General features: G+C 39.8%; 2 protein-coding genes across 2 annotated transcripts in view; both read left to right on the top strand.

The window, feature by feature from the left end:
• LOC141829880 (putative gamma-glutamylcyclotransferase At3g02910) overlaps positions 1–320 on the top strand; it is a 7211-nt gene extending 6891 nt beyond the window's left edge. Inside the window, exon 3 of the mRNA XM_074717363.1 lies at positions 66–320. Within this exon, the coding sequence (XP_074573464.1) occupies positions 66–320 (255 nt within the window). The remainder of the gene's footprint in view (positions 1–65) is intronic.
• A 10920-nt stretch (positions 321–11240) lies between these two features.
• On the top strand, positions 11241–11904 carry LOC141828862 (dirigent protein 22-like). The gene has a single exon (XM_074716249.1). The coding sequence runs from the start codon at positions 11279–11281 to the stop codon at positions 11822–11824; it is 546 nt and encodes a 181-aa protein (XP_074572350.1). The 5' UTR covers positions 11241–11278; the 3' UTR covers positions 11825–11904.
• The last annotated feature ends 815 nt before the right edge of the window (positions 11905–12719 follow it).

Here is a 12719-nt window from a genome sequence, read left to right as displayed (position 1 = left end):
GTCGCCGGGGACGTTCTCGTGGCGAGGGGGCCTTGGTTCTCTGGGAGCCTCGGCCCGAGGAGTAGGTTCCGCTCGCCTTGGAGAGCGGTCTCGGGGATGATTGGATCGAGGCGAAGGGGGTCGTGCCCCGGAGCCAGCCCGTTCGGCTGCGGGCCGCCTCTGCCTCGGGGTGGGGGATCTCCGCGCCCGCTGATCAGCAGCCAGGCGTAGCTCTCGGGCGTATTGATGGCATTCACTGGTGGCGTGGCTCCGAGACTGGTGGTATGCGCAAAATCGAGGAACCCACCGTGAAGCTCCGACAGGGGGACTGGGTTGGTTAGCTACCTCATGGATAATCCGATGGCTAGGTTTAGCAGGCGCCGAGAGATGATCCGCATTCGGGCCTAGGAAGGACTGGGGCGCCGGTTTTCGATCGGCTCGGGGGGCAGGGGTAGCTTCCGACGAGATGAACTGTTGTGGACAGGGTCAATTTCTCGGCGCCGTGCGGACTGAGCCTCCACGTGGATGTATTTGTCGGCGCGACTGAGCAAAACGTCGAAGTTCTCGGGAGGCCTTTTGACTATCGATCGGAAGAAATCACCCTCCGTCAGGCCTTGGGAGAAAGCGCTCACTAGAACATCCGAAGATGCGGCAGGCACCTCTTGTGCTACCTGATTGAACCGGTGTACGAAGTCCTTTAGAGACTCTCGGGTTTTCTGCTTTGTGGCGAAGAGATCCATGATCGTTTTGCGGTAAGCCTTACTGGTGGCAAAGTGCCGCAAGAAAGCCCCTTTGAAGTCGGCGAAGGACCGGATGGAAGATTGTGGCAGCCGATCGAACCATCTAAGCGTCGATCCGGCTAAGGTGGTCAAGAAGACTCGACACTTGATGGCGTCCGTGTATTGGTGCAGTAGGGCGGCGTTCTCGAATCGGCCCAGATGGTCCTCCGGATCGGTGTTCCCTGTGTGGTCGGAGAACTGAGGCGCTCTGAAATGCCGAGGCAATTCCTCATCAAGGATTCGGTGCACGAAGGGAGAGCTTTCTAGTCCTTTTCCTTCTCTCGTCTCGGGTCCTTTCCCTCAGGCGGGTTCTCTGATCGGAGTCTGTTCTGCCGCTGACTCCATGGAAGCATCATAGTAATCAGCTTCCGGCAAAGGTCTCAGGGAGGGGGCATACGGGGCTTCTGCCAGAGCATGTTGTTGCCGAGTGGCCATCGGGGGAGCCTCCTCGACACGAGCGTGAATCCGCGAAGGTTGAGCTGCGGCTTCATGCTGGCTTCGGGTAACAGCGAGGACCGCCGCCGCTACCCTTCGGTCAAATTCTTCTTGGGTCACAGTGATGAGCTGAGGCTGTTGCGGTTCACCCATGAGCACGTCTTGATCCAGGACTTGTTATTTTCCCACAGACGGCGCCAAAATATGTTCCCGTCAAGAGCGGCTTCCGGGCGGCGCGACCTTTCCTCAGCCCCACTATAAGGTGAAGATGAGGGAGACACCGAGGATCGTCGGAGACCTGCAAGCACAGACACCGTGAGAGGGAAGGCCGGTGCGACTGACGCGACCACTCCGATGCCTAAGTTAGCTTACTAGAAGTGAGGAGAAACAGAAGGAAGCTACGTAAAAGTGGAGAGCGCATACCTGTCTCTTAGGAGGGGGCTCGCCTTATATACTGAGGAAGGGATCCGTACCATGGACACGGTAAGGTGGAGCTTACCTGGGGAGTACACTTCGTACCCGTAAGGAGTGGTGTCTTAATGATGCTCGTACGCCTATGAATGGAGGCGTACGTTAGGCGGCGGATCACCATACCCAGTGAGGGGTATTTATGGTGTTTATGATTAGTTCTGACATCCTTATGATAACTTATGTATAAATATTAATATAAAAAAGATAAAATTTCTTTTGAACCTTCGAAAATGTCTTAAATGATATTTTTTAGGATCGAACATGGCTCGTTATGAGTTTCCAATACAATAACAAATGTAGATCTCTTTGAACGAGCTTCGATTTGGCTTATAAAATGTCTCGTTCTATACCTGAGTTAAAATTTATGGCCTTCGGAAGCAGGCATATAACACATACACATAACTTATCGTAGCTAGAGATGTCATAATCAGGCATGGGCACAATATATACCTCTTGCACGCTAACCTCTCTTATCTCATTGTAAGTTTTTAGAAATCCAAATCCCCTAGAGCCTTCAATAGGTTTCGATTAAAACTCATTGATTGACCTAAAGAGCTCTTATCAGACCCATTTCAACTCCTGTCGATTTCTATAATGCTCGAGAATCTAAAGGTGCCCTTCATTATCATCGTAAATGATTCTCAGCATTGCTCAAAAGGTTTAGAAAGTTTTAGACTTTGTGTTAATTGACACAAGTCTATAACTTCGTATAGGAGACTTAGGACCATGATTTCTCACCATATCTACTTTCTACACACTCCACACTTTCATCTCATTGCAAAATCTCAAAAATCCAAGTCATCTAAGACCATCGATGGATTTCGGTCAAAATTCATTGATGGACCTAGAGAGCTTCGATTAGACTCATTTCAATTCTTGTAGGTTTATTAGGTGCACCTAAGTCCAAATAAGTCCTCGTTTACTATTTTAAAGCCTTCCCAACAATGCACAAAATGATTTAAACTTTCAGAATACTGTGGTGCTGATTTCTGAAGACCAATATCACAATGATATTGTTGGGTTGCAAAGGTGCAAACATAGTCTCGCATCTAAAGTACATGCAAAAGATCATGGGGTTAAAAGGATGAAAAGTATCTCCATTGGTATGAGGCCTTTTAGGGAGAGTCCAAGAACAAAGTCATAAGGGTTTAGGCCCAAAGTGGACAATATCATACCATTGTGAAGATATTTTGAATCCATCGGTACTAACAAGTGGTATCAGAGCGAGACCGCTCTTCACTGGACTAACCGCCGGATGAGCCATGATCCAAATCTAACCATGTGGTTTGAACCTTAAACAAAGGAAGTGGGTGCTCCCGTGTTTGAATCCAGAGGACCAGACACCAAGTGAGAAGTCCTAGTAGGTTGGGTGGATTGAGGGGCAAAAAATTCTAGTTATAACTAGGTGGGAAGCCCTAGTAGGTTGGGTGGACCGAAGGGGCAAAAAGTCTTAGCTGCGGCTAGGTGGGAAGTCCTAGTAGGTCGGATGGACCGAGGGACAAAAAGTCTTAGTGGTTCGATGATTCAGACATCAAAAACGACGTTGAGGGGGGGCCTGTGGTCCTTTGTTTGAGGGGGATTGTTAGGTTGCAAGGGTGCAAACATCGTGCCACATCTAAAGTACATGGAAAAGATCATGAGGTTAAAATGATGGAAAGTATCTTCATTGGTATGAGGCCTTTTGGGGAGAGCCCAAGAAAAAGTTATAAGGGTTTAGGCCCAAAGTGGACAATATCATGCCATTATGGAGATATTTTGAATCCTTATTGTACTAACAAATATTAGTCTTCAGAAATCAGCATCATAGTCTATGCGAGTTGACACGCGATCATAACTTCACCTACGTATATTATGATCAAGATTGGATATGATATATATCTTCTACACACTAATCTCTCTCATTTTATGATAAAATTTCAAAAATTCAAATATTTTAAGTCTATCAATGGACTTCAATCAAAATCTATTGATGAATCTAGAAAATTCTAATTGAATTCATTCCAACTTTTGTAGGTTTCTGCAATGCTTGGGAGTCCAAGAATGTCCTCCATTATTATCATAAAGGATTTTCAACATTGCTCAAAAGGTTTAAAAAATTTTAAACTTTGTGTCAATTGATACGGGTCTATAACTTCATGTAGAAGACTCAAGACTAGGATTTCTCACCATATATGCATTTGACACACTTCACACTTCCATGTCATGTCAATTTTTCAGAAAAGTCATCTAGGTTCATCAATTGATTTTAGTCGAAACACATTGATGGACCTAGATAGCTCCAATTGGATTCATTCCAACTTATGTTGATTTATTAGGTGAACCTAAGTCCAAATAATAGGGATGGCAATTAGACCCGGACCCGATGAGAAATCCGTTCCCCGATCCCATTTTGATCGGGGAATCCCCGAATCCGAGAAAGCGGGGATGGAGATGGGGAATCCCCGAATCTCGGAAAGCGGGGATGGGTCGGGGATGGTATTCCAAAAATTCCACGTCCCCATCCCCGAACCCGACTTTGATAATTTCATTCATTGAGATTCATTAATTTGATTATATCCTTATATCAAATAAAAAAATAGGTCATATTGATAATTACTTGTTTGAATACTATAGTTTCATTATTTCTAAAATAAATAATATTTTCTTTTTTTAATTAATAAAAAAATAATAAATTTTAAAAAAATACTTTTTAAAATGTAATGACGGGGATGGGGATGGGTATGGGAATGGGGATACCCATGGAATACCCGCGGGGAAACCACCTCCGAAATCTGTGGGGATCTCCGAAACCCACTGGATACCCGAAACCCGACGAGGACGGGGATGGTATTGGAATTATGATACCCGACGGGGATGGGGACGGGGATGGTATATGGGTTTGGGTTTCGGGGACGGGGATGGAGAGAGGCTTCCCCGCCGATCCCCGAACGCATTGACATCCCTACCAAATAAGCTCTCGTTTACAATTTTAAATCCTCCCAATAGTGTTCAAAATGATTTAAAATTTCATAACACAGTTGGTCTTCAAAAACCAACATTATAATTATGTTGTATTTAAACTGTAGTGTTGATTTTTAAAAATCAACATCAATGTAATTTTTTATTTTTTTATTATTTATATTAATAAATCAATTCTCGTTATTCATTTTATTTTTATTTTTTATTAATTTTATAAATAATTAGATATTAAAAATATTTTTAATATTTTATTAATCTTTCGTTATATTTTTAATTTTTATAAAATTAAAATTAAATAAATTTAAAGGATTATTTACGTAGATTAAAATGTTACATGTCAATTAAATTTTAATTTAATTTAAGGAAAAGAATAGAGAGGAAATATATTAGGTGCAAAAAAAAAAAGGATATTACATGCAAAGAAGTAAGTAGAGAAGAGAAAGAATATTTACATGTAAAAGAGAAAGGATGTAAAGAAAAGAATAAAGAATTAACAATTATCAGAAGGGCAAAAGAAAATTTGATATGCCCTTTTTGAGAAATTTGAAACTTTAATACGCTTTTGAAAATTCTATAATTTTGGGGGTGTCTTTTTGAGAATTCATCCAATTTAAACTAGCTAAATATAACAATTTAAAGGACGGCATGAGCATCCCAGTAAACCCGTATCTTATTATACATGTTCATAATGTTCAACACTATCTTCATAAATGATATTGAAAGAGAGTACATGAGCTTTTGGTGTTAACTTTATTAACACAACATCATTAATAAGGAAAAGAAGTTCATTGAAAATTTTCGATATGGGACTATTCCCCGTGCATTCTCCTTATATAACATTAATTAATAATTAATATTATTCTGGTCTGACTTTAAACAATTAATTTCTCATTACCCTAAGTCGGTTTTGAACAAATTAATAGTCTAAATCTATCTACACAAAACGGAAAATTTTAATTTTGAAGTCAATTATGACTTTCATCGATTGATGGTACTTGATTTTTCACAAAACCATATTGATCCTTTTTAAGGCTTCAATATCCAACACCATACACATGAAAAATCATTTCCATCTACTTCTTTTATTTCCCTTCTTCATTTTCCAACGCCAACTTGGATTGAGACGACGACTGGTCGATCGAGAACACGTCTACTTTTCCTTTTCATTTAAAGCTCCAACAGAAGTTTCTCAAACTTCTACGAGCTGAATTTTCGTAGTCAATAGTCAATAAGGATAAGAATCAATGTCAAGAAAGAAAGAAAAAAAAATCTAAACTTTTTCTAATTTCCAAAAAGGACGATCAACTCTGTTTTCAGTTTAGTAAACTCCAAAACTCTCATTCTTTGTTAAGTTCAAACTTCTACGAGCTGAATTTTCGTAGTCAAGAGTCAATAAGGATAAGAATCAATGTCAAGAAAGAAAGAAAAAAAAATCTAAACTTTTTCTAATTTCCAAAAGGACGATCAACTCTGTTTTCAGTTTAGTAAACTCCAAAACTCTCATTCTTCGTTAAGTTCAAGCTTGCAACTGGAGGCCTATGAGGCCGATCGAAGAAGAAGGATCATATATACAAAACTTCTGGAGACTTTTATTTCTTTATATATTCTCATCCACAATTGGAGAACATCACTGAATGCATCAAATTTAAGACTCCTCCTATCCTCCTCATTCTAAAATCTGAATTGTCAATCTGATGTTACCAAGGAAGAGAATTCAAAGACGCAGGCTTTATTTCTTCATTGTTGCCCACAATTGGAGGGCACTGTTTATTTCTTCATTGTTGCCCACAATTGGAGGACACTATTTAATGCATCGCATTTAAGACTCCTATTGCAATCATTTTCTGCTTCACAAATGCAGAGATTTGGTTCAATATTTCAAAGTATTTATCAGGGGAGACGCATGTAATTTTTATCTGAAAATAATAATTGCATTACCATTGGCGATGAGCATTCTTAGAAGAGTCAAGGAATTGTGGCCAGGCCAGACAGTTGATGGTCGCTGCTTAAGTGGGCCTACTTGCTGCAGGCCCAGTGTCCATTATTTTGTTGAATCCTGAAAAAATTAAATCGAAATGAATTTTTTAATTTTCCATTCTGTTAATTTTTTATTATTCAATTTTATTTGGTTTTGGTTTTGATTTTTGATTTATTTGCTTGAAAATCAATTTTGAACCAAGAATTACGATATACTTTTTGTAATATTTTGAAAATAAAATAGGAATCTTAGAGGACGTTGTTTTAATATTGATAAAATTTAAGAACTTCAGAAAAACAAAGCTAGTACGCAGCATTTTTAAAATTACACTATTATTTATGTTATTTTTTTATTTGACTACAAATATGCAATAGCTCACGACTTAAAGAGAAAAAAAAAGAAATGTTGTAGTTTGTGAAACTTATTTCTCTTAATTTTAGAGATACATTTAAAGTATTTTTTACATGTGAAAAAATATAATTTGGTTTATTATATTATTTAATTATTTATTATTGTATTGAAGTATTTGTTGGAAAATGTGAATGGAAAAATGGTGGCTGAATGGAAAATGATTCGATTTCATTGTGAATAAGACGTAACTGTTAAAATCCATGGAATCAAAATATCTCCACAATGGTATGATATTGTCCACTTTGGGCCTAAGCCCTCATAGTTTTGTTCTTGGGCTCTCCCCAAAAGGCCTCATACCAATGGAGATACTTTCCATCCTTTTAATCTCATGATCTTTTCCATGTGCTTTAGATGTGGGACTATGTTTGCACCCTTGCAACCCAACAATCCTCCCCTCAAACAAAGGACCACAGGCCCCCCTCAACGTCGTTTTTGATGTCTAAATCCTCGACCCACCAATACTTTTTATCCCTCGGTCCACCCGACCTACTAGGACTTAGCCACCTAGCCGCATCCGACCTACTAGGACTTTTTGCCCCTCGGTCCACTCGATCTACTAGGACTTCCCACCTAGTCGCAACTAGGACTTTTTGCCCCTTGGTCCACCCGACCTACTAGGACTTCTCACCCGGTGTATAGTCTCTTGATTCAGACACGGGAGCACCCACTTCCTTTGTTTAAGGTTCAAACCACATGGTTAGATCTGGATCATGGCTTATCCGATGGTTAGTCCGGTGAAGAGCGGCCTCACTCTAATACCACTTGTTAAAATCGATGGAATCAAAATATCTCCACAATGGTATGATATTGTCCACTTTGGGCCTAAGCCCTCATGGCTTTGTTTTTGGGCTCTACCCAAAAGGCCTCATACCAATGGAGATACTTTCCATCCTTTTAATCATATGCTCTTTTCTATGTACTTTAGATGTGGGACTATGTTTGCACCCTTACAACCCAACAGTCCATCTAAATCTTTTGCTATATGCTGCTCAAAAGTGTAATGAATGTATTAACATATGATTAATGGCAAATTCATAACCTCTCATATACTAATAGCAGACCATTAATGGTACGGTCATTGAACAGGTGGTAATGGTGCTTAGTGGTAGCAACCGACTAAACTCGAGATTACTTGTCAGTGACCCTCTGTCATTTTCTACTGTATTGACATCCTTCCAAGAAATCAATTTATTGTCCCAGGACAAGAAAAGAAAGAAAAGGGAAGAATTTTTTTTTATCAGGCATCGTTTCAAGATCACCTTCTGGGTCGAAAACAAGATTGCTAGGGTTCCAATTCGAAGAAGATGAAGCCCCTCGTAAGCCTCAAGTCCACCATTGCTCTCGATTTCCGCCTTCCGTTGGAGACGCCAACCGATTCGGAAAGCTAGAAAAGAGGGCAACGACCGCAAGGGCGGCGGAGGGAGGCGGATCGGGCCGTGAGGCGACCACCCCGCCCTTCTTATAGCCAACTGTTCCTGAGATCATCCCTCCACCGGATGAGCCTCTCGACCACAAGTCCGCAATTTTGAACGGAGAAAAAGGAAATACGAGGGGTTTTATGTGAAAAAAAAAGGAAGGAACGCGTTTTTGATTTTCCGTATGTTTAAGGAATTGTTAAACACAAAAAATATGGATAGCTAATAACTATTTAACTATTTCTCAAATTATAAAATTTTAAATTATCATTTTCATTACAAGAACTCTTATTTTTTTAAATATTAAAATAGTATTTTTTTTTTCATATTTTACTTTATTATAGTTCTCATTATAATCATTTTAAATTTGTTAAAATTATTATAGCAAATATGTATAATTTAAATTAAATTAGTAATTTTGATTAAATTACTAATTATAATAAGTTGTAATTGCTATAATAATGTTAAAATTAAAATATTCTAGAATGGAAATATAAAAACTTTCTTTTGGCACAATGATAATAAGGGATTTTTTTTGAATTTTTCCCTAAATTAAATATTTTACTTCTGGTTTATATCTAGTTCTAGATGTGTAAAAAGATGGAAATTATCACCCAAAGACCCCACAAGGTTGGTTATATGACCATCTGTGAGGGGTAAATCGAGAAACTGCCACTCTAGTGGCTTTACACGGTCGAGCCACTCCAGCGGCCCCACACGGTCGAGCCACTCCAGCGGCCCCACACGGTAAGTCTCATGATCATCTATGAGAAGGTAAATCGAGAAACTGCCACCCCAGCACCCTACACGGTCGAGAAACTGCCCCACACGGTAGGTCCCATGATCATATGCGAGGAGGTAAATTGAGAAACTGTCACTCCAGCGGTCCCACACGGTTGCCTCCACAACCATTTGTGAGGAGGTAAATCGAGAAACTGCCACCCCAGCGGTCCCACACGGTCGAGCCACTCCAACGACCTCCACACGGTATGTCCCATGATAATCTGTGATGAAGTAAATCGAGAAACTGCCACCCCAACGGTCTCACACGATCGAGAAACTGCCCCACATGGTAGGTTCCATGATCATCTATGAGGAAGTAAATCGAGAAACTGCCACCCTAGCTGTCCCACACGGTCGGCCTTACGACCATCTATGAGGAAGTAAATCGAGAAACTGCAATTGGTCGCAACGGAGAAGGGTATTGCTCGGCTTCGTCGAGATTCGAACTCTTGTCTTCTTCTGCAAGTCTGCTCTGTCGTAACCAACTCAACTATGCCCTAGGGGCTAAATTGTATTGGGTAAACTCTGCACGGTACCACTATGTTGATAAGAACCTACTGCCAAAATAACATTTCAATAACAGTTATAAATTGCTAAGAGAACTCAAATTCAAAACTTCAAATAATACATATCTCCATACTTAGACACTTAAACGTATTTAGTACTACGTACATTAATTAGTTGGGTCAGATTTATATCACATGTCTGTCTATTTCACTGTTGACTGCCCTCGTCATTTTGCTCAATGCATTAATCATACATTAATTACCTCTCTGACCTCTCTCTGTTTAATAGTCCATGATTGATTTTTTTTCGAGAATATCATGCATTCATTAATTTTCTTTTCATTCAGTGTATCGAGCATCCAAGATGTCAGTTTAATGTAGTAGAAAAAAAATTTCGCTCATCCTTTTTCATTTTATAATATAGATATTATAACTAGTAGAAATGAACATCAAACTAACTAAGTTAAGCATATCAATGGCCAATGGATTTATTAAAATAAAATAACTAAAATTTACTATATTGAAAAATTATTACAAACATACAATAACACCTTCAAATATCTGAAATTAATCTTTATAAAACACACGATACCAAAGAATTATGAATGCTCTCTTTCATAGGTAGATTATTTATAACAAAAGAATAGAAATAAATACTAATCAGCCAAAGAATTATCATGTATAATACCAAATTATCCATGGTCAATGTGAACTAGGATCAAGACGCATGGAAAGTCTATATTCATTATAAGACTAAATGAGATGATAAGATTAATCATGTGATACAGGTATATACAATGATAGAGCCAGAAAATATAACCTTAACACTGGTACACATTGGACACCCTGGCTAAATTAAATAGAAACATGCTTGGCTCTGTCCTTGGATATATAATTTTTGAAAAATTATAAAAGTTAGTTGATTATTATTGACCATTTTGATGGTCAAGATCGATTAAAAAATTTGATATTGAACAAAGAATTTAAATTAGAATTATATCAGTATTTGATGTGTATTTGAGTCATGTATATTTGAGGTGTATATATTTAAGGGACATATAACGTGACATATGTATTTGAATTTTTCTATTTTTTTCTATTTTCATTTAATTTTATATCTTTTCCAATATTTTTTATCCTTGCGAAACCGGGCCCAAGCGGATATGGGCCTGAATCAACTGAGCTCAGGCCCATGCCAAAAAACCTATGCTCACGTCATCGGTGACGTCGGGCATAGCGCATCAGGTAAATGGATCGACCGTACGTTTGTATTCGCTTTAGCGGGTTACGCCAGGCACAGACAATTCCAAGTCCAGTGATCGTCCAAAAGATCTTAATCAGTGGCCTCTCTTTTGACCAAATCAATTAAATGAATCAAAGACTGATTCAATTCGATTATTCAATTCAATATATCCACGACGCGTCGGGCTACAATACCAGACGATTAACAAGAGACGACCCTTCACCTGCTCCCTGTATATAAAGCCATGCGTGCACCTCTGCCAATATCCAAACACAGCCTCACTTTCCATTCACAAGCTTTGCACCAGCATCCATAAATTAATGGCAGCTACCTCAGTTCCTTCTTGCTTCTTCTTCCTCCTCTTCTTGGCGCTCTTCTCGGCCGCAGCTGCAGCTGCCTCCTCCCGTAACCCCAACGGCTACATGCACCTGCGCTTCTACAACCACGAGAGGATCCTCGGGTCCGGCCCTGACGCCACCATCGTCTACGCCGTCGAGCGCCGGGGCTCCACCTCCGGCGCCGGCTTCGGCAACGTCATCGTCTACGATAATCTCCTCAGAGCCGGGGTCGAGCCCGACTCGCCCATCGTCGGCCGGAACCAAGGCATGGGAGTGGGCTCGAGCTTGGCTGAGAATTCCGGCCTCACCAATTTTCAGCTGGTGTTCACCGCCGGCAAGTACAACGGTAGCTCCCTCGCCCTGCAGGGGCTGTTCCCGGTCGCCCCGCTCGGGACCGTGTTCGAACGGGCGATCACCGGCGGCACCGGACGGTTCCGGCTAGCTAGAGGCTACCTCTTGACCACGGAAGTCCGTGCTACCAACACGACCCTCACCGGACAACTCGACGCTTATATCACCTTCCGTTGAGATCGACATTTATACAATTTATTCTTTTCTACTCATTTATAATTATTTCATAATCCTTGATTTTATGTATAGAGATACATTCATCCTAATAAGCTAATTGTATTATAAAAGATCATGATTATTGTTTTGGGTGATCAAAAAGGTTGGTGAGTGATTAATTAGTTATGTTTTATCTTTTCGTTATGAGCAAATTAAAGACCGCGATCGAATTAAAACTTGAAGAGTTAAATAAGAAGGAAACAGTGGATCATATACGACAATTTAGTTGCTAAGTTTTACAAAAGAATCTATTAACCGTGAGTTTTTCGTAGCTCGTACATGATTTTTGAACACTAAGATCGAGATAAGTTTTTCTTCTTCTTCTTTTTCTTAGGTCAAGATCAAGGAGATAATTAAGTTAAGCTTCTCTGAAATATTTTGCACACTTGGCGACTTTAAGACATGGTGCTTTTCATCATGCTTTAGAGCCATAAATTTAAATGTTGAAAATAATAAGGTTAACACTTAACAATGCTAGCAATCGAGCATAAAATTACTAAGAGACTCATCACATGTAATTTATCCAGTGGAGTAATCATTTTCAATGACATGACAATCTCAAGTTGGACATTCATAAATTTCGATGCATGTGGTGGAAATTTGTATGTCTGTGCCGAGTACTCCTTAAATGTTTGTGGCCGAACACTCCCCGTGGTTTTTATATTTTAATAAGATAACTTTTTGTTTAAAGTTAACATTCAGAGGGTCCAATTTTGTCTTGGCATTACTCCTCCAATACTCAAGAGAGATTTAAGGGAAAAAAAAAATAGAAATGCAATAGAATGAAGGAGAATATCGATTAGAAACACCGCCGGGGCACCAACAACTGAAGCATCCACCTCTCCTACCTAGCTTC

This window comes from Curcuma longa, chromosome 5 (genome assembly GCF_044706935.1).
Source record: "Curcuma longa cultivar G26 ecotype Majalengka, Jawa Barat chromosome 5, ITB_CL_G26_1.1, whole genome shotgun sequence".
Lineage (NCBI taxonomy): Eukaryota > Viridiplantae > Streptophyta > Magnoliopsida > Zingiberales > Zingiberaceae > Curcuma > Curcuma longa.
This window is presented reverse-complemented; position numbering and strand designations above follow the sequence as displayed.